This window comes from Hakea prostrata, chromosome 1 (assembly GCF_041222555.1).
Source record: "Hakea prostrata isolate BN-2017 chromosome 1, UWA_Hpros_2, whole genome shotgun sequence".
Classification (NCBI taxonomy): Eukaryota; Viridiplantae; Streptophyta; class Magnoliopsida; order Proteales; family Proteaceae; genus Hakea; species Hakea prostrata.
This window is the reverse complement of record NC_142600.1, coordinates 14,266,759-14,290,097: the sequence shown is the minus strand read 5'-3', so window position 1 is coordinate 14,290,097 and position 23,339 is coordinate 14,266,759. Positions and strand designations below refer to the sequence as shown.

General features: G+C 36.4%; 1 protein-coding gene and 1 pseudogene across 1 annotated transcript; one reads left to right on the top strand and one right to left on the bottom strand.

Annotated features, from left to right (window-relative positions):
* Positions 1-10,548: 10,548 nt before the first annotated feature.
* On the top strand, positions 10,549-11,175 carry HRD (Integrase-type DNA-binding superfamily protein). The gene has a single exon (XM_089142376.1). It carries the CDS (start codon positions 10,549-10,551, stop codon positions 11,173-11,175), a length of 627 nt encoding a protein of 208 aa, XP_088998502.1.
* A 10,964-nt stretch (positions 11,176-22,139) lies between these two features.
* On the bottom strand, positions 22,140-23,033 carry LOC149027690 (dehydration-responsive element-binding protein 1B pseudogene; annotated as a pseudogene).
* Between the last annotated feature and the right edge of the window lie 306 nt (positions 23,034-23,339).

Sequence of the window (23,339 nt, the reverse complement as noted above, 5' to 3'; positions counted from 1 at the left end):
ATTCAATTTTTATTTTTATTTATTTTTTTGAAGTTGATCAAAGTTCATTCGGGCCAGCTTGCCCATATTTTGGTTACATCCTCACAGGGGAGACACTATCTACAAGGGTAGAACACACGACCTCTCCACTGAGAAACATGGATCTCTATCACTCTACAAATATTTCTTAATTTTCACCATCCAAATGATGAATCATTGATTGAAGCAAACATTCTTATGAAATGCTATTTGCCATTGAACTTGAACTTGACTCTTTTTAATGTAAATACTTGTTCGAGATCTTGATTATTCTATCCGGTGACAAATTTTTTTCTTTACTTTCTCGTCAATAATTTATGTTTTATTTATTTATTTATTTATTTATTTTTAGTGGGGGCTAAAAATGTATTTTATTGAGATGATGTAACCCAATCATACGAAGTGCAGATGTTCAAGATAATGTGAATCCTGATGTTAATGGGATGCGAATGAATTACAGAACATGACATGTGAGCAATTAAACATCCAAGATTCTAATTAATTATATCATTAAAGAAAAATACTTGGAAGGTTAAAATTAATCATATCATTAAACATCACACCCTTTTGGGTAAAATCCAAGAAATATAATACTTCCAAGGTTAAAATTTGGTGATGCTCTTTTCCACGAGTAAAGAGGAAGAAGAACAAGAAATTAATTAGTAAGCTAAAAACTATAATTGAGAATTTTCATAGTGCTAGGGCCACTTTAGACCTCTTCACTAAATTATGTTGAATTTGGTTACTTTGGCTTTTCCGTTCATAAAGAAGAGAGTGAATGCAGACTGACTCTGGTGATCAGATAAACTACTTTCAAATGTTAAGTCAAGTTCAAAAACAACGTTGCCCAAGAGTGATGTTTTAAATTGTTTAAGTTGAGAAGTTTAGGAAGAATTGTGAGAGTAAATGATGATTATTATTAAATATAGTGGGTGAGAGGTATTTATAGTTAAATCTATTTCTTTGAGATTAATGGATCGTCTAAATGGCATGAATCTCTTATTGAAGATGACACATCATGAGAATCAAAGCTTCATCCTCCCATTGGAGGCTGACACTAGGCATGATACATGAGGCTAGACAAGACAACGTCTTACTCTGTCGAACCAACGAAGTAGAAGTTTGCGGCACCCAAAAAAGATGCAGAGGGAACTATCTCTTCAACATATTTGTTGACAAATATGGATGGAAGATTTACCTTTGAGGCGAAGCTTTGCCTTTTGGAAACTAGTTAGAAGCCATGCATATGAGATATTCCTAGTTAGGCTCCTCGACTAATGTCTCCCATGGATCCTCGCTCAAATACAAGAGCTCAGGCTATATGGCATTTATGAAGTACACACGTTGCAACCTCTAGTGTCTCTTGGTCTAGTTTTCCGATTCAGTTCCCTCTGGGTCGACTATTGTTGAAATTGATCTACCATACTAGGTAAAATTACGCATATTATGTCCATTACAGTTCAAGCCGTTAAACCGGAATAAACCACTCAAATCAGTTCATTGGACTCAAACCTGGTGAAAGATGGTTCATTTGGCACTTATTGGCAAGGCACTTTCAAAATGAATGTTTGTTGAGAAGTGAGTCTCATGGTGACACCCAGCTGTCATAGCAGGACTTCTCGGCTGAAGTGACGTTATGAGGAGATCCAACATATCTTTGTCCAGACGTCAATCATCGCATTAATTTCAGCATTGAATGTCGTGAAATTCATTAAATGCTCATTACCGAAAAGGAAGCTTCTCATTCGCTCGAGCCACCCTCGAATACAACGTCCTCACATTTTGTCTGCCCAGCTGGGGATTGATGTCATATCAATGTCAACGTGAGACTGACCCCTTGATTCGATGAGATTACACACAGCTGTATGACAAATCAGATCCTTGGCTTGATGATCAAACTACGATCCTGAGGCCATCCCCACCCTCCATTTTGAACGAGGAAATCGTAAGGTTATGATGCATCCACTCACCTCTGAGGTATGGACTTGATATATACCACCTGATCCATTATGTAAAAGAGGTTGAACTTTCTATCTTTAGCCATTACTCACCTGCAACTACCTAAGAAGACATTCTCCTCTTCATCTTCTTGGGCATTTATCATTTTCCATGAAGATCTATGTTATTCCATTTATTGACTTAATCATTGGAGGTGGTTTCCTGTCTAGAGAGGTGGCTCACTCTCACTTTCGTTTTGTTCTCAACAACCAACTTCAGACCAAGATAGAATCAGGGGTCCTCAATCAGATTTCGAAACAACAATGTACGAATACCATTATTAAAGTCAAAAGCAAGTTACCAATGGGTATCAACCCTTTTGAAGTAAGTTGTAACTTGTAAGTCATAAAAGTAGGTATTGCCAAAAAGATAATACAGGTGGGGGGTTTGGGGAACCATACAAATTTTTTTTGTCCTTTGGTACAAATTCCTTTCATATTAATCGATGGTCACCAAAGCATCTTATCCAATGCATTGTGCGTAATTATCATTACTTGTCTGGTTCTTTTAATAAATTATCGTCACTTGTTCTTTATGATTTTGACACCACAAATAACAATACTTTCTAAATGAATAAATTAAGGTGGATAGTGATCTTTTATATCCTTTTAGCAACAAGTCATCAATGAGAAATCTGGAATAGAAGGTAAAAAAAATTCATCAGTGAGGGAAAAAGAGAATCGTATCAACAAAAAGATCTTCCACGAACACAAGCCCTTCGATTCTTTCAATAGAAAAAAAAAACTCTGAACCAACGGGGGTTGGTCCAAGTGGTAAGTAGCTTGGTTCGCTCAAGCAAGGTTACGGTATCGAAACCTTGTGGATACAATAAATCTTCACTAGGAGACTCACCCACCACAGCCAGGTGTGCGACCCGGGTCGAACACCGGATTAGTCAGGACAAAACCTTGGAAACCGGGGTTGGCAAACTAAAAAAAAAAAAAAAAAACCTCTAAAGAATACGTTTATTAAAGTTGATAGAGCAAGTCAGAACGGAATTCAATGATCGAAGCCAAGGAGAAGTAGCACTCCAAATAAGCACTTGGCTTTGCCACCACTTGCAGACAAAAAATTTTGATAGTTCATAAATGTTCTAAAACAATTTTTGTAAAATGAAGGGTTGAAATTAGAATCTCGACTCTTATTCTCTTGCCACACTAAATTTTACATATTGTGGGTCAATTTATTAAATACCCATTTCTTAAGAAAGAACGGTCTCGGGTCTCCTAACATAGAAACATGAAAAAACTTAGATATAAAGTATCATATGATATACATTGTGATTCTACTCAACACATATCATTAAGGGTATGTATTGGATTGCACAAAAATGTAATGGTTAGTATGATACAATACTCAATCATTTGACCAGATAATTGATACCAATACTTTAAACCTTAGTAAAAACAGTTCTACATAAATGACTAGTTCTCAAAATGTAAATATCACCAAATGCATGCCAAGAGTTAAAATCCCTTTAAGGCCTTAGTGTTTTATAAGTTACACTAAGAATTAGACAAGATGCATATAAGCTAATCTGAGTACCTCATATTAAGAAAAAAAAAAGATGAAGAAGAAGAAGATAGTTTTACTAAATTTGTCCCAATTAAAATCTGCCAAAACTCTAGTTGACTCCCATATGTGCGATAAATTACAAATGATCTACAACTCTATGGTTGGAATTAATCTCTAATAATGGAATTCAAATTTTGAATATAATATGAGTAAATTACCCTTTGAACCATATAATGACTAAAATAACCCCTGGACACATTCTATTTTCATTGTTCTACCAAATATCCCTTATTGCAGGCAAACCCTTTCTACCTCTATCACCAAAATCCAATAAGGTTGGAAACCACCCAGGCACCCACCACAAATCTCTACAAACGGGTCATTCGGGTGGCTCACTATGTCGGTGTGGGTCTATCTTCCAAATCTGGTATAAGAATTCGGGTCAAACCATAATATGTCCGAACTGATTTGTAGTGGTGGGGGTTTTCTGGATAAACCCTGTTTTCACAAGCTTCCTAATAAGGGGTTCAGCATCAATGTTTCCAATCACTCTTAACTTTGTTTTGTGGAGAATCGATACTGGACGTGTAAACCCCTAAGAAATAATAAAACCAGAGTATAAGAACAGAAAATCGAGTTATGGAGTGATCTGGGCGAGAAAAAAGAAAACCCAAATGGAAAAACAACAAATTGTAAGCAATAACAAGGGTTAAGTCGTTTGTATTGTCGATACCCAGAAGCACTTTTCTTGCCTTTCTCTTGGAGCCTTCACAGTGAATGGATACTTTCAAAACCCATGTCTGGAACAAAACGAAAAACCCAAGTTGTGTTTTAGAAACAACAACGAGATGTTGAGATTGGTGAAAGATGTACATTAGAACAAATTACTTGCTTGTTACTCGATATTTCAGAGTTTCCAAAGGTTCTTCAACTGGTTTTTTTGCCATAAGAATAGCGGAAATGAGCTGGAAAAGAGGAGAAGGAAACAAAAGAGACTTGGGATGATTTTGAGTGTGAGTGTTTAGGGTGAAAAGGTTGGTGATGGGTGATTTTGGGCAAGGGGAAAGGCGGTGGTTTTTTGGAGAACAGGTGCAGTGGTTTCTGAGGTTGAAGAAGATGAGAAAACCTTTCACCCAAAAAGAGTTTGGGTATGATACTAGAAAAAGGGTATTTTAGTAATTTGGTCATTATCCCAACCATTTTCCATTAAATTATGTCTCATTCAAGTAGAGACTAGTAGAGTTTTGGCTCATCTTAAGTGGGACACACGTAAGGGTGTCAATCGATACAGTTTTGGTAATTCGGTATGGTTTTCGTATGGTACAAACTTTGAATACCGAGTAGTATTTGTAAAAACGATTTGGTATTAAATTGGTGCGGAAAATCTGTTTAAACATGATATTTAGTGCGGTACAATTTTAGAACGAACGAACCCATGTCACTTTTGTTATTAATTCATTAAAATCCAGATGAAATTGCGATCAAACAATTGATAGAATCTGATATCAACAGAGACAAAACAAATAAATCTAATTAATAGAGACAAATCAAGTAAATCTAAGAAAAGGAGAAGGACAAAATGAAAAACTGAAACAGAGAACTAGGGATAGGGTAAAGGTAAAGTGTTTGCCAGTTGTTCCAGTGGTGAAACCCACACCTCTTAGTGAAGAGGTTGTGGGTTCGACTCTTGCTAAGACATTAATATCCCTATCCCCCGGTTTAATAAGCCCCTTTGTTCCCAAAAAATAAGGTAAAGTGTTTTAATTATAAAATTATATTTATATCCCTTAATTTGGTATGGTACCAATTCGATACGTACCCTACCAAAATTTGAACAGTGCGATTCGGTACGGTTAAATAGTTTCAGTATGTAATTGACACCCTTAACTTCACGAATTGGTCGGTCAACTAATCTTTTTAGTGTCACGGATTGGTAGTGGATTTGTTTATGTCTTTTGTTGAATCTTTTTCACGGCTCGATAGATAATTTGGTAAGCCAATGATTTTTTTCCGTGTTTCAGAATACGGTTAACCAACATGTTAACTAATCGATTACGATAAATTGGATCGAATTTTGCAGTTTTTTCTTCTGCAGTACCTCAACGTGACATGAGCATTAAAGAGGTTCAAGAATCCATTTTCTTTTCCCTCCCACATCACGGATTGGTCGTTCAACTAATCTTTTTAGTCTTTTCCCTCCCTTCCATTGGTTATTGTTATGTTTTTTCTTCACCGGTAGACCTTGCTTCCATTGTTACTACTTGTTCCTTGTGACACAACATATATATATTGAGATGGACCATTTCTTTTTGTTTGTTAGTTAGCCTCTTATGACAAAAAAAAACATTTTCTGTCATGCACACTAGTCCACATATTTGCCAAATAACTTGTTGAGAAAACAAAGAAGCTACAAGATTATTTTAGACTTTTCAAATTTAAAACCAAGCTTTAAATCTCAACCTATTATTTGGTATAAAAATGTAATGTTGTGTACAATAGATAATATTTTTTCCATTTTGTGATGCAGTCATACAACATATTTATATATATATATATTTTTAAAGGGAAAGATAGTTTTTTTAGAATAGAAAACAATACATATTCCAACCGATAATATTTCTTGCCAGCTTCCCAAACAATGTTGGACAAGGCCAAAGAAGAGCAGAGGGATTAAACTGGATCTCCTTTGTGATTTTTTTTGGCTTTGCTTTTGGTGGCGCAGAAAAGCGAATTGTAGAACCATATTTATATTACGATGGGAACCATTGAATAAATGAACTTTTTGTTTAATCGATTTTGATCAAATCTTTTCATGGACTGTGTATGGCTAACATATATATGAAAATGTTGTCTTCTGGCTTAAATTGATTGGTGATCTTTATTCCAAAATATTAAACCGATAAATTAATTGGTCCAATGTCGAACCTGGTTTTAATATGGTGGCATCAACTTAGACTCATATTTTGAAGCCTAAAAGAGATGAAGTATAAGATAAAAACACTGGTGGCTGGTGCAATGCAATGAGCTTGAGCCGTTGAGTCTGTCTGGTTCATCTTGAGGTTCGTTTAAATTAATCCTAATGCTCCGGTTTGATTCAATTCAGCTAATTAGAATGAACCAGTCGATCAGCAGATATAGAGTTGCGATCTGCAGGAAATCCACTCCAGACCCAAAAGAGGAGACGAAATTGATAAATAAGAGTTCCTGATGAACTGCTGACCCTTTTCAGTTCTCTCCAGCTCTCCCACTTCAAGAATCAAGAGGAGATGAATCGGCCGATTCAAATTTGTCAAATTTCAATTTTAAAACCCGGCGAGTCTCGGAACCAGTGATAAGGGTAGCTGCTTTGTTTATTTATCTATTTTGTAATTTGTCATATACAGAAGCTGCTCCAAAATCTCTCAACTCCTGATTTGGTTCAAAAATGCAAGACCCGAACCAATTATCTTAATACAAGAAAATTGGTCGTTTCTGTGGACGGAAAGCCACCTTTGATGTTTAAGTCAGATTTTGAAAGTAAAATTCCTGATATCTATGGAACGTTCGTTGCTGTCATGTTAACATTTTCACGTGGCAGTATCACGAGTGTGGCCTCAAAAAATAGTCATTTCTTACTCCAGATTCCTTGAACTGGGTCAGAACCAGATTCCTGGAGCCGCACTAAGGAGTTGTGAATGCTTTGATTAGAAGCAGCCTGCAACCCATGCAATTGGAGCTCAGACTGGATGCCACTTAGGATGATTTTTTTGAATTTTTTATTGTTAATGAATGTTAATAACGCTTATTTATTGATTATATTGATTATCAATAGGTGGAGAATAGCGGAGAAAACACAATTTTGGTATTAATTTTAATGAAAGTTATAATGAAAAGATTGACCACCATTGATCAACGAGAAAAGTTCATGCATTTGCGGCGCTTGCGTGGCCTGCACCAGCACAACTGGCGGCGTGATATTAAATCTTTGTCCCATTTTAATATGAGATCCACTTATAATGAACGACTCCGAATCTTTTAGGTCTAATCTCTCTGCTTTGTTTGAGCCCTCTTCTTCCACTTGCAGCCATTAGTCACAACTCACAACCCAGCCTGTCTATTACCCTGTTAGTTAGATTAACCTATCAATTTGTACTAATTAAGACACACACACACATCTTAATTGCCAATAGAAATTAATTCCATTTTTTTTCTTTCCAATGGATCCTTAGAAATAAATTATTTGCCTTATCTCAATAATCCGTCAAACCAGGTTTGATAGTTTCAGTTTTATTCCAGTTCTTGCTGGAATCCAACGCATCTACTGCCAATTAGAAGGCGATTTATTTATATATATATATATATATATATACCTTTTAGTACGTCTTTCTGTTTGATAGACAATTGATATGATTGTTATGTCTTTCAATCTCTTCTGGGTTTCTGGGTTTCTGGTTTTCCTCTCTCTTGTGTGCAGTTTCTGGTTTTCTGGTTTATCTGAATCAGCCTTAACATGTTCTCTTAACATGTCCTCTTGTTTTGAGCATTGTAGTTTCAGTAAAGTCATGTTACTGAGATCCACAATTCAACAGTGGACTACCCAGAGGGCCTTGTTGGTTCAAGAGCAATATTGGCCCCACAAATAGTTGAAATCCATGGTAACTTTTGCTTTCAACACAGAATTGTCAAAAACCCAATATATCATCGTATCCAAAAAGTCAAAAAAACTTACGTGTATGTGTTTCCAGATGGGAAGTGTGATGCTCAAGAACTGAAAATGGAGACACCACTCCGTTTCTCCCGCTTTCTTGCAACGCTGCAATTCATCAAGCCACAAGCTACAGCCAAGGTTGTGGTCCATTGAATTGGGTTAAGAGTTAGATGCAATACTACTCAAGGTACGGCCAACGTTTGGGGTGAGGATTTAGGGTGGCGAAACCCTAATTAGTATTTGAGGGATTAACTTGTGGGAGTGAGCCCGAATCCTCTCCACCACCCGGACATGCCCGTCCTCCCATCCGCCCATCGTCTGAGTTAATTGGGCTGACACATGACCCATCCATGGTACATGTGCACCAACCTACCCATAGGATGGAGGAACAACTTGCTCAGGTGGAGAGGATGTGGATTAAAGGAACTTGGTTATGAATTATTTTTGCAAATTTCATGTTATTAAGTATTATTTGTCTTAGAAAAAGTTTCTTTTGTAGTATTACTACTAGATGGTTTTTTAGTGAGACTAACCATGACTTTGTTGGTAAGTAATAGGTTTTTAAAAATCTATAATGGGTTAGTTATATTCAAATCTATTGTTTAAGAAAAAAAAAAAGAGAGAGTCTTAGTGTGTAAATTATTAAATTAACACATTAGATAACAAGAGATAAAAATTAGAGTCAAGATCAGAGTAAATCAGGGCCAACCTAACATTATTTGACCCTATCAGGGTTAAACAAGCGGGTTGGGCTAAGAGAAATCCTGATAGGGTCGGGTTTAGGTTAGGGATTTTTAAACCCTGATAGAATTGAGTAGGATTTGGATTTTGATTCCAATCTCTAAAGGTAAAGTTAGAATTTAAGGCTTGCCTGACCGCGAACCTGGCCTGTTACACCCATTGACACCCTTGGGAGCAACAATGTGCTGAATTCCCTTGGGAGTAGGGATGTAAACGGATAGGATTCGGATCAGATAGTGGTAATACCATATCCGCATCCTAATTTGAACGGATTCGGATAATATCTTATCGTAGATTCTTTAAATGGACATGAATACAAGTTTTCGACTATCTCTTGACTTCTTTACCATTTTATTATAAAGCTAGATTTGAAATTTAAGAATTTAACAACTTTGATAGTTATTTTAATAGAAAATCTTTAAAAAAAAATCATATATCTCAAGTAAAAAGTTATAAAGTAAGAAAAATAAATCTAAATAAGTAATTTAATCGGATAATAATTGGTAAGAAAGGGGTACACCATATTCGCATCCTACTAGTAATCGAACAGATTCGGATACCGCTAAATAGATGCAAATATGAATTTGGAAACGGATTTCGGTTATCTATTTACACCCCTACTTGGAAGGTTGTTTATGGAAAAAACAGAGAGTCTAATCTTGATTGGCCTTTCTAAATACTATTAATTTTGCTGCTAGTTAATGGATTGCCATCTTAAACTAAAAAAAAAAAAATCGATCCAAGTTTTTTTCATCTCCTTCACCAATAGTGATGTGACATTACAATTGGATTTTCAATTCATCATTAGCTTCTCACCCATAATATTCATGATTTGAAATTCTATTCTCCATTTCAATCAAGAGGATTGAATGAAAGTAATGAATAAAGCATGAGCAGGGATCCTGTCTGCCCCATAAGTGTAGAGAACCGGGTCCAACAAAGAAAACAGAAACAACTAATAAGTCTTTTACATCATATAATCTACCAACCTGAACTAAATATCAAACCAGTAGAGAATATCTAATGCGTTAAAAGCACAAGCTGCAATCAAATGGGTGTGGAAAACAATTTCTCTAGCATCCATCAAACCTGTGATGGAATTCCAATTAAGTCCAATATCCACCCGAGATGCCCAAACCCTATATCTCATTGGGCGAGCGAGTCCCTCAGCTCCAAGGAGATCGAGAATCCAAACTCTATCATGGCATGGGTCATCGATCCCGCGCGCCGATATCCATTTGAGGCTAAAAACCGACCCATTACCAATCCATCCCTTAATGGTCTGATAGCTAGCTGTAAGCTGTTCTTAATAAGCTCGACCAGTCGATGTCGTTGCTTCTCTTTTTTCTTGGCTCTGGTGTTCGAGTTGGCAATCACAAGACTATCCATCCAAAGTACAAATTCATCTTCCTGCCTCACAGAATGCAGTTCAGCTCCAACTGGTTTGCATTATCACCTCTGCAGCCCGCAATCGAAGATGGACTATATAACTCTTCAATTTGTTCTTCAATCTCAGCAAATTCCCGCCATTCCTGCTCAGCAGTACTCATTTCAGTCTTTAATTTACTCCTCACTAGCTCTCAAACAAAATGAAGCACTCTCTGTACTCTGACAGTGGCAGCAGTGAGAGCGCCGCCGCCGCAGCCGCCGGGCGCCACCCAGTTTACCGGGGAGTGAGGCAGCGGAGCAGTGGCAAATGGGTATCTGAAATCAGAGAACCCAAGAAGCCCAATCGAATTTGGCTTGGTTCATTCCCAACCCCAGAAATGGCTGCTGTTGCATATGATGTTGCCGCACTTGCACTGAAGGGTCGTGATGCAGAGCTTAACTTCCCAGCTTCTGCATCATTCTTGCCTGTGCCAGCCTCAACTTCTCCACGTGATATCCAAACTGCTGCTGCAAGCGCAGCTGCCGCTGCCGGTGCTGCCACCGACTCCCTACTGGGATCATCAAGGGGACGACAACATACGGATAGTAGAGGAGAAACCAACCTGAGCAATACTAATTTAGGGTTAGGTGATGATCATATTCGTCCTCCTCCGGTTTCAAACGAGTACATAGACGAGGAAATGATCTTTGACATGCCAAACATTCTCGTGAATATGGCTGAAGGGATGCTTCTCAGCCCTCCTCGCTTGGACTTGACTTCTCATGGGGACGATGCCGCCTCTGCTGATTACGTCTTCGACGATCAAAACCTCTGGCATTACCCTTAAATTACACTCTACGACGTACCGTGCTTATATATATATCGTGTGGATCTATCTAGCTTCTAATATTTTGAATCAAAAGGTGCATGCGTACCTTTGTTAAGACTATAGAAACCTAAAACTGGAAGCTTTACAGAAACCTTACTGTGGCTCTTGCTTTACTCAGTAATATATAACATGTAAGTGAACCTTTTCTTGTGAATTTCCAATAACCAGTTAATAGAATACCTTTATTAAGAATTCTGGGCGTCTTTGAAACCACAAACTGATCATCTTCCTTCCTGCAACAATACAAGTACTATAAATGCATCGGCCATGTTACCAGCATCCATATATCGTTGAAAGAAAACAAGTATCAGGCACACAGCTTTAGTCTTGCAGACGATCAACTTCATATTGCACAATCTGTGAGTGTGTCTTCTCTATCTCTTTCTGGCCTAAGTGATTCTCTGTATTAATATATAGCACTACTAATTAAGGCAAACGCAGAGCCTGGTCACAGTTAAGGTCCTGGTTTCTAAAACAAGAAATAAAAAATGGGAGAAGATGGGGATGGAAAGAACTGGAAGGAAAGAGGCATTTCATCTGAATCTGGTGAAGGGGGGAGAGAGATAGTAAAGCAAGTTATGGTGGTTAATTAGTCAATTGGAATTATGAAGAAGTTGATAGGTGGGTGCGGTTTCCTTTTGAAGCTTAGCCCTGAGGATTAATTTATTATTATCATTAGGTCATGGTGAGTATTATTCATGTCAAAGCATGACCAGGATAGCAAATGCTCATGAGGGATAAAATTTACCCAAAAAAATAAAAATCATGAGGGATAGAAAAGGATCTTTCCAACATCAGGGGCCCTTATCCTTAGTTGACGTATTATTTTCAAAGAATTGGAGACTCCACATGTGGTTCATATTGATTGGAGTTAACCGCTCACTAATGCGTCTCGTGGATGCTGATTCCTCATCTTCCATCGATATGATGTGTCTACCATGTCGAGTGCTTTCTCTTCGACTTTAAGGGTGTCAATTCGGTATGAAATTTGTATTTAATATGATATCAATACGCTTATATTATTATTGTATGGAATAATTGTCATAGGATCATCATATTATGTTTATTCCATATATAACTGTTATGATATTTGGTAAGATATTGATGTGATGTGATTCATTTTTGTCTTTTTATCCCTACCATTCATGTACTATTTACCATATGGTATAGCTATGCCATTTTGATAAATATCATATAAATTTGATACTGTATTGTACGATATATAAGCGACATGATTCCTATTTCAATAAACACTTAGGTCTCTTATTCCCGTCTAATGATCAAAACAAACAGAATGATTGCTAACTATGACTGTACATGTACCGGATCTAAACTCATCAAGTTCTTCGGCTTATATGATTATCAATTTGCATGATTCTCCATATTGGACAATTTTATAAATGTACTTTTTGGTGCAAAGGAAGAAGTCTTTTAAGTAGAGCTAATAAGTGTAATGAGATTGAACCTCAGTCCTTTCACATCTTTCTTCTACTCTCCATGTATTCCAGTTTTAACAAGTTTACCGGAGGCCAATAGACTAATAAAAGGCATAAATTTTAGCCTTAAAAAAATTAAGTTAAATTATATGGAGACATTTTTTCTCCTTGTGTATCAAATTATCAAACTGTCTTACAAAAAAAAAATAATAATAGGAAAGAAAGAAAAAAAAAAAAAAAACTATCTTACAAGAAAAGGAAAAAGAATTATCAAACTATATATCACAATATGACACCATGGCAGTCGTTCGATCTTCTTAGCTCTAGCTGCTTCTTTCTAATGAGGCTTTGTGGTAGTTGATAATCCCTTCACGTCATCTGCACCACCACCCCCTCCGCCGCCTCTTATTTCAAAAGTCTTCACTTTGAATCGCTCGGGAGGGGTGCGAGGAGAATCGAAACTCACGCTTCTCTGTAGAACCCCAGCTTTCTCCTCGTTCCACTTCACCTCTTGCTTTAAAATTCTGGAGATTTTCTTGTTACCCAATTTGATAAAAGCCTTCCTTTTGGAATCCGCTTGGTCTTCTGTGTTCTGCTTCTTCTTTGACAAATGCTCACGTTGAAACTTTGAAAAGACGTTCTTGCATAACCCCTCGCTCTCCCTGTACAGATCCCTTAGTGATTCCAACACAACTTTCAGTTGCGCATCTATTTCATCATCTTCTTCTTCTTCCTTCTCTTCTTCTTGCTCACGCGCTGCTGCTGTTGAAGAAGAAGGGTCCTCTTTGAGGAAGGTGGGTTTGGATTCCCAAGACAGATTGATAGGTCTTTGTTCCTCTCCATCTCCAGATGGGTAATCTGTCACGGTCGACCATGTAGCTTCTTTTGTGCTCATTTCTGTTTCTGGCCCGAAAGTTGAAGAACGAAGAGCTTGATCAGGAAACTTTGTTGTCCTGTCACTGCCTTGGAATGGAATCGACATGTTCTGATTTCTTCGAATTGCAGGAGATTTTGTTTGCTATTCCGGAACTACTTTGCGTTTTGAAAATGATTAGAGAAGTCTTCGCTGATTTCTTTTGCGTTCGGGTATTTATAGAAGCAAGTCACAGGGAGAGATGGCTTAGTCGTAATCTCTCGAAGATCAGATCTACGTGTATGATGTATCAGAGTCGAGATTAGTCGTGTTCTTGACTGGAATGGAATAGTTCATGGATATTCCAGTATTCCAATGAAAAATAACGCGTAAATTAATGGTAACTACTGCGAACCTCTGATTATCAGGAGTTCAAAAGCTTTACTCCAACAAAAAAACATCAAAACAATGACATGTCTCTCTCTCCTTTCCTACCAATTCTCCAGCTCGCTTGGGGGAGGAGAAGTCTTACCAGCTTTCCTTGGTGATGAAGCAGATTGACCCATTCACCGCTTCCGTTTTTATAATAAGTTATAATTATAATTTTATTTTTTTATTTTAGTTTTCTTTAATGGCGGCTAGGTTACATGGGATTGAACGGTTCATTGTGCTTCCATCATCTCAAATGCGGCCACATGGAAGTCAACAGCCACTTATCTTCGAAAATAAAATCTTAACCTTTTCTAAGCTACCAGAGTTATTTCTGTTGTTAACTTAAAAAAATGAAATGATAATTTTACCCGTGGGATGAATTATTTTAGCAACTGTTTAGTTACATGAATCCAAAATTTTGAAATCTCTAGATTCATGAATGCAAGATTTATATTTGTTTGATTGTGGAAATTCTTGGATTTATGAAATTTAGAGATTCATCTTCTTACATTAAAAACGTGAATATGTAGATTTATGGGTAAGGAGTGAAATCTCACCCGACTATAAAAACACAAAACTTTTGCGCATTCACAAAAACACGTCGACCAAATAGTTTTTTCAAGATGAATCCACAGATTTCATTCCATAGATTCAGGTTAACCAAATAGTTAATTTTATGAATTATGATTCTATAGATTTGAAATCTCCAGACTCATGTAACCAAACAGACCATTATCAAATTTCACTTAATTTTTTTAAATTTACGAACAAACTCCCTAGGTGAGGCACCCAAATCATTTTTTCACTGCAGCTCCCCATGATAGTCGCATATAAATAGAATTCATTACATTTCGTTTCCTTTCCAAAGAATTCCAGAATGTTTTCAATCTCATTTTATATTTTTGAACAGAATCCTTACTTGAAACTGAATTTAAAGCATAAGAATTTCTTTAACAATAGCATCTGACTCTAATACTAAATCTAGCTTCAGTTCCAAAACATAAATTAAAAACAAGTGTAATTTTCATCTAAACCCCCTGAGGTTTGGTCTATGTCATTTTTAGTCAAAGAAAAAAGCTGAGACTGAAAATTATTCCGATCTCTCATTTGCTCAACTCAATCAATGAAGAAAATGAGTGAAGGGAAAATCTCTTCATCCCTTTCACAAGATTCTACTATGTTAATGGGGTTTAACCTATATAAGTATTTTGGTTATATTTTAAAATTTATTTGAATTCTAAAACTGTTCTGTAATTTTTAGACTAAAAAGAAAATCACGCAGGTTGGGCGTGTAAGCAAAACTTTAAATAAATAAAAAAATAAAATAACGACAAATTGGTCATAAAAGTGATAATTTTTCATTAAATTATCTTTTTCTATAGCACAAGAGAGGCATATATGCAAAGTCTCCGTTTTTTTCACTAAAAATGACATAAACAAGAGGGATCCAAATGAAAATGACCTTAAAAACAAAAAATATATGAGTGAAACTAAAATAAGAAACTAAAAATAAGAACCACCTGATAGATAACAGATTCCATTGATAACCGAGGGTTAGTAATTAGCATAAAAATTTACCAGCAGTGAGGATTTTGGGCTCTGTAGCATAGGAATGCTTAAGCTGGTAGTTTCCGGCATGGTGGCCCAGGTCTGCGACGGAAACCTCAAAAGAATAGCAAGATAAGGTAACTTAAAGATTGTCTCGACGATCTTGGGGGTGGGAGGAATGGAAGATTCATGGGGGATGTATAGGGCGTCCCTGGGAATGAGATTGAACTGTCGGATTAGCTTCTTAGCTTGTACAATGGGGAGATTGCCAAGATCATCAAGGTTGAGAGTTGCAGAAGAAGAAGAGAAGGGTTAAAAGAGAGAAGAAGTAGTTTTTTCCACATTGCTTCGAAATGGAGCCAACGCTTCCTCCGTTTTCTCTTATTATGGGTTATATTTTGATTCAGTTTGACTTTGGGTTCAGGGTCAAGTAAGGGTTCTGATATCCTTGTGAAAAACTAGAAAAATGTGTTTGTAAATTTGAAAAAATTAAATAACGTTCGATAAAAAAATTAAAAAAAAAAAAACTTATAATTTTCCTTCACCATGGACAAAATGGTCATTTTATTTTAAAGTTAACAAAAAAATAATTATGATTAGAGTTTTTTTACGATGTGGGTTATGTAAGTGGACTACAAACTAATATTGATTATTGAGTCACCTTAGTATAATATATTATGTGCGGGCCAGACTAACATCATTAATTATGGTTAAGTATATTCAAATTTCAAACATAGAGTAACCAAAATGCCACTCAGATTATTTAATATATTATGTTATTATATATATTTTTTTCTTTTTTTAGGATACATATATTTTTTTAAACGTATAATTAACGCTTAATGACCAATTATCCTTTTTTAAAACCATATATTAATCTGAGGGGCACTTTGGTCCCTTGACATTTGAAGTTTGAATATACTTAACCACGCTAAGGATGTTAGTCTGTTTGGGACCCACACGTAATATATTGTATTAAGGGAATTCAACATTATTTTATGGTCCACTAAAGGTACCTACACGTAAAAAAACTCTTATAGTTAACTTTGTGATTTAAAAAAAAAATACATAGGTTGGACAATCTGAAGTATTTTTCATTTAAGTAGGAAATAAAGAGTTTCTGGCCAACTTATATTGGCGTCCAAAAAAGAAACTTTCTTTTAAGATTTGTTGACACACATGGAACCCTGTTTCTAAATGATTCTGCAAAAATGGGAAAGATTGGCCAACAGAGTTTTTTTTGGTAAAAAAATAATTCATTGAGAAAAAGAGAACATTTGCATTACAAATAGGTCGTAGGCCTATAAATGGATAGCTAAAATCTGCCTCCAAATTCTCATCCGTATTCGTTTAAGGGTATCCGCATTTGGAATTTTTCTTACCGAAAAATATCCATATCCGTCCGCTCCGCTAAGCAACCGGATTCGGATAATTGTTTATCGGATCGGTTAATATCTGGATAAAATTTTTATCCGGATAGAGTAAAGTACTTACTATTTTTTCTTTAAAAATTGATGATAATTGGATTTGGAAACAGGTATTCGGTAATCGGAAATTAGAAATTTATAAGAAAAAATATTAAAAAGTGACAATTATCAATCAATAATTGGATAGTTTATCGAATATCCGATAAAGTTTCGGATTTGAATTCGGATGCCTACTCTAAATTTTTGCCGGATTCGGATTCGGAATCGGATACTAGTGTATCCGATCCATTTATAGGTCTACATAGAAGCCCTGGCTTGATTTCATCTACACGTTCGAGAGGTCAACCAAAAGTGTCACCCTAAATAAAAGATTTGTAATCAAGTTGACTTCTCTTGGAATATGATTAATCACACGAGTTAAAAGATTTCATTATAAGCGTGACCATGTCTTGACCAACTTGGAAAACCTTCATAACTTGAGTTAGAAGAATAGATCTGATTTACCAAACCTTAACAGTCTGACTCCACAATAATGTCCATGGATTGGGACTTCCATTTTTCAATGATCAGAAAATATTCCAGGTCACAAATAAAATATCACAATTAGACTTGAAATAAGGAATACCCAACTTCGAAGTCCCAATTCCAATCACCCAAGCAGAAGTTGAGGTAACCATTTGGAATTTTGTCAGCCCATCTATAAACACATTATATTTCTATATTTCGCACTGGATCCAATTGTCACGGATGGCTATATATACCATTAAAGGGTTGTTCAATGGATAATGACCAACACTTCTTAGTGAAGAGTCAATTGGTTCACGTTGCCCTGAGATAATATATATAATAGTCCCGTCTCTAATGTAAAACTGCAGCTTCGAAAAAAATAAATAATAAAATTGTAATGGATTGGGCTTGTTATGAATTGTTAGGTTAAACCCACTCTAGGCTAGGACCCTACACCTAGTTTAAACACATATTTAATAATTGGGCCAAAGTTGAGCGAGATTGGGCCTAGAGTTGATAGCCCATAGATGCGTTGACTTTTATTCTCAGATTGACTATTGTTTGTTTGCAAGGGGAAATAAAGGGAGAAAGGAAGTTAATTTTTTCTTAATTAAAAATAATAATAATTTGTAAACATGACCCCATGTGATATGCATTATAAATTACATACACTTTATAGAGTCCGGATCCTCTTTCCTGACGAGGGAGCACTCTCTGTGCTCCCCCGATGGCTGTCAACATAAATTACTGGGAGCCACGGGTATTAGTGATGGGGCTCACTTTCTTTTTATTTGTTTGGGCCTAGATGTCGTTTCTAAGGTCCACAAGAGAGACGCTATCTATTTGCACCACTACTTTAGCCTCTGGGCCTCCACTGCCTATTTCAAACACTCACCACACTCTTAACCTTCTTTCTTGTTAGTTTTACTATGAGACGTTGATGCTTATCAATTGAATTAATCAATTTCTATTTTTAGCTTCACTTGAAATGTTATCGTGGAGCCTCTAATTTTGACATTTCTATTTTTAGAAATTTCAATAAGTTGTTTCTTGATGTAAGGTGCATATATGCAATCAGATTGAAGCATAATCTTTAATTTCCATCAATTTGATCTTTTGTGAGAAAAACAACAATGCATTGTCACAAAATTAGTCCCTTTAATATCATGTTTATATCGATGTTCTTATATATATTGTCGTTGATCGACTCAGTTTAAACACAGAGTCTACAACACTGACTTCCACTCGCAAAAGGGGAAAAAAAGAAGAAAATATCCACAAGACCGAATAGACAATGACAATCTCTTATCTAATAATCCAATATATCTAGGTTCTACGTGATTCATGCATTGAGAGGGTTTGTTTCTTTTTTACCTTTTTCCTTAACAAATATTAATAACAAATAAAAATTAAGAGGCCATACTTGTTCCCACGTGAAACTTGTGGAAGCTATAAAATCTGAATAATAGGGTTTAGCAAAAAAAAAAAATCTGAATAATTGATAAGGTCCAACCACCTAACCACATTATCATCATTCCTTCTTTACATTATAATTCATTATAATACAGTTACCAATAAACTATTTAGAATCTATTGTCAGACTATAGATTTGAATACTAACCCATCAGAAATCAGGATTTTTGTTCGTGCCTGTGCATAGGCACCTTTCACGCCGTCAGGTTATGAATTCTTAAATCTAGAACATCATTCTCCTTCAATTAATTTATCATATTTACTTATACAACTCTTTAAGATCTAGTCCTCCATTTCAAGGAGAAACACATTGTCACTCTTTCAATGTTTTTTTTTTTTTTTTTTTTTTTTTTCTCACCTAAACCATCTTCAGCACTAGTCTCCGGCTTCTTTCACTCCTCCATTACTAGAGAAACCCTACAGAACGAGATGAGAACAACAAGAGAAACAAGAAACTCCTTTTCATACTCTCACTCCTCCGTCACTGGCAACCACCTCCAGCTGCCGTGAAGTCCATCTCTAGCAAAATCAAAGAACAGAGACAACCACAACCGAGAAGATGGATTACCAAAAAAGCAAGGAACGGGGACTAGGGTTTTCAATCTCACTTTTTCATAGTCATGTGAAAGAATTATCTTTTTGAAAATTTTAATTATTTTGGGGGTTAAACTTTGTAAAGTTTCTACACTTATTAAATTGAGTTACGAAATTGCCCCTCTAATCAACTGTGATCTTACTTGACAGATGTCAGTGACAATGTGCTTGATCAAAAAAGCTACTTTTAATTGTTTTTATTTTTTCATGGGAAATTGTTTATGTTTTAGTACACATGTTTTAAAGATTTTCATGATGTTCATTTTTAACAAGGAAATGGACCATTTATTTTCTTATGAATGGACAATACATGTCCATAGTAGGTCCACAATGAACAAAATAAAATTTTCACATTTCAAATCATTGATTCTATAATAATTTACACAGCTCAATGTTTTTCATGTGATTAGAAATTCTGAGTCCTTCTAAACATTGTCGATCATTAATATTGTAATCTATTACAAAGTTGCTTCATACGATTTGTGTCGGGTCATCATATAATGAAAACAAAATAATGTTTTTTTTAATTTAAATTCGTTATGTTTTCTTATCAAAATAAAATTCAAGAATTAAAATTTATTTATAAAGAAAGACTCCATTTGATAGTCAACATAACAAAGGGAGAGACCATGATTTTTTTTACACCAAACCTAGCTGACATGCTACACGCGTTTAATTAGAAATTGGAATGAACTTTCTGCAATATTATTTCTTCTATTTTATGTTTATTAATTAATTAGGTTCTTGCATGAATTATAGAAACCCTACGAACCAACATAATCTTCAAAACCCAAATGCTTTAAATTAACAACAGATTGGGGTTTCCAAAGGTGATCTGCCACTAAGGTTATTCAAACATAAAACCGACAAGGAGTCATGAAGATTTGTTGATCGGATTTAAGAAATAGTCAAATTATGTTATAGTTCTTATAAATTAGGGTTTCAAACTTTCAATAAGGTTGGTTGAGTTGGATTTTTTTGAAATTCCAGTTTAACATCTAGTTTCTTCAAAAGAACTCAAGTCTTTGCCTCAGTTTAATCTTGACTTGGGACTTAAAAAATCCAATCCTTATCCACGCTCGGCTGGTCCTGACAACTATAATGCTATAACATTTTCCTTTTATTTGAATGTTATAGTTCATATCAAGATCTTTTGTAAATTTATTTTTACTAACCACTTTGGTGTGAATTTTATGTGTATTAAACTGACATACCATGGGGCTAGTATGATATTCGATGGGTTTTTTTTTTTTTGGCCAAGTTTCGATGGTTAAAAACCTAGAAGAATTGTAAATGCAGGGTTGGTAGAGTGGTAATTAGATTTATACTTATCAAGGGGAGGTCATGGGGTTCGACTCTTGCGGACGATAAAGCTCCCTCTGTGGATGTAATCAAGGTGCGCACAAAGCTGGCCCGGATGAACCTTAGACAAAAAAAAAAAAACCCTAGAAAAATTACACTACTATTTATACCATTATGTCAGAAACTATATCAATGTTGTCATTAACAAATCAACTAAGGGCTTGTTTGGTTACATGAGTCTAAAGATTTCAAATATCTAGAGATTTCAAATCTATGGAGTTATAATTTATAAAATTAGATGTTTGGTTGTGGAATGAAATTTGTGGATTAATTTTAAAAAATTATTTGATCGACGTGATTTTTGTGAATGTGCAAATGTATAGCTTTTTTGAAATCTCTGGATTTCACCCCTTACCCATAAATCTAGATATTCATGTTTTCAGTGTAAAAAGGTGAATTTCTAGATTTCATGAATCTAGAGATTTTTACAACCAAACGGGTATAATTCTCAGATTCATGAATCCAGAGATTTCAAATCTCTGGATTCATGTAACCAAACAGGCCCTAAAATTATCTTTAATCAAGAGATGTATAGGTCACATTGGTTGAAAAGAAGATGCAAACAAAGTTTGAAATGGGTTTAGCTCTAAAGCTCAACCCTAACATTGTCCAACCTTGAGTTATGTATAGATATTTCATCTTCGACATGCCCTCACACTTGGGTTCAACTTCAGTGCTGCGTATGGCCATGATCTCCTCAAATGGTCGAGGCCGAAATCTTGACTGCTTATTTTATATTTTGTATTTTTTTTTTGGTTGGTTACATGTAGGAATGGTTGAAAATGTAAAAAAGAAAATGCAAATCGGGTCGTCGAGGTTATACCCTCAACCATCTATTCTATTCTCGCCGTATGCAGCTCAATGTTACCCTTAATTGCACAAGACTGAAGCCCCATCCCTCACACTTAGGTATCGCATACTAAATCTTCTCCAATTTTGAGATGGACTAAGTCAGTTTTAAGTCAACAGGAGCAAAAAATGCTGAAACCCAAAAAATCCTGAGATTTTTATTTTGTATGTTAATTTTTTTTCCTTTATGCAGGTGGAGCCTCAATCCCTTTTCCTCTACCCAACAAAAAAATGATGATAAGGAAGGAAAAAAAAATTAAGGAAAAGCCTCAATCCCTTCTCACTCAGAGGAGAATAAAAGGAATAATCGAGGATATCTACATTTTACCAACCCTAGCTTGATGCATCTAAGGATTGAGGATATCTACAGTTCTCGATTAGAATGTGAAGAAGCAGTTGCAGAGAACACAACCAGTATCTTTGGTGTCTGCAACTGTTTCAACACATTGGAGATCTATAAAGCTCATCAAAGCCAGGTGTCACTCAGTCAGTCATTCCACAGTGAGACGTCGAAGCCCATATGAGCATCTATAGCTGCTAGGTCATCCCAACTGAAACTTTGTTTCAGTGATGGTGGTGTTAGTAGCATCCCTTCGGCCATACTGTCCAGCAACCCTGGCATATTAAACAACTCCTCCTCGTCTATGAATCCTGTCGTCGTTGTTGCCGAACTTTCCACACTTGCAGGCTTCTCTTGCTCTTTGAAACGTCGTGTCAACTGGTCATCAGCAGCAGCAGCAGCAACAGTAGTAGCATTCGAAAAAGACAAGGACGAAAAGGAAGACGACGAAGACGGAGAGCAGGTGGTGGTGGTGGTGTCGGCGGTGGCAGGGCGGAATGACTTGGCAGCCTGGAGAGCTGCCAGTTTTATATCTCTAGGGTTTGAAGACTTGGCACGAGGGAGAAGCCATGCGGAATCAACAAAGTTGAGGGCTGCGGATTTCCCTCTGAGAGCCAGAGCAGCGACGTCGTAGGCTCTGGCGGCCATTTCTGGGGAAGGAAAGGTGCCAAGCCATATACGGGACTTCTTGTTTGGCTCTCTCACTTCGCAAACCCACTTCCCTCTGTTCCTTTCTCTCACACCCCTGTAGATCGGGTGCCTCGTCTCCCTGAACTTCTTCCTCCCTGCGCTCCTCTTGTGCGTCACCACTACTGTATCTGTATCATTATTATTATTATTGTTGCTGCTATTAGTCGACGGTGCCGGAGACGTAGACGACGCCGATGATTCTTGGTCTTCATATATCTCCATTAATCAAAGAGAGAGAGAGGGTGAATGAAAGCAGTAAAGAGGAATCGCTCTGGATGAATTTGTTGTTAACATACGGAAACTCACTCAGGCTTAGGGGGTAGGGGCTAGGGCTTTGTGGGAATAGAATGAGAGGCCCATAGAGGCCATGAGTTAATTATAAAATAGAAGGAAAATGACAGTCGAGGACCAGGCGCGACTTCCATACGAGGATTACACGTAGAAGTTAGAACAAATTTTTGGGTTTTCCTTTCTTTCCATTTCCCACGTGATAAATTTACCCACTGTGTGCCAAAACTCCCACGTTAGCTGTTCAACGTACGAGTCGCTCAGTCCATGCCGAGGACGTGGCCTCCGCTAGCGCTCTGCCCCCACCCCCTGTGTTGTTTGTT

Excerpts from the sequence above, each read along its gene's own strand:
- HRD (XM_089142376.1), top strand. The coding sequence starts at position 10,549 with ATGAAGCACTCTCTGTACTCTGACAGTGGCAGCAGTGAGAGCGCCGCC.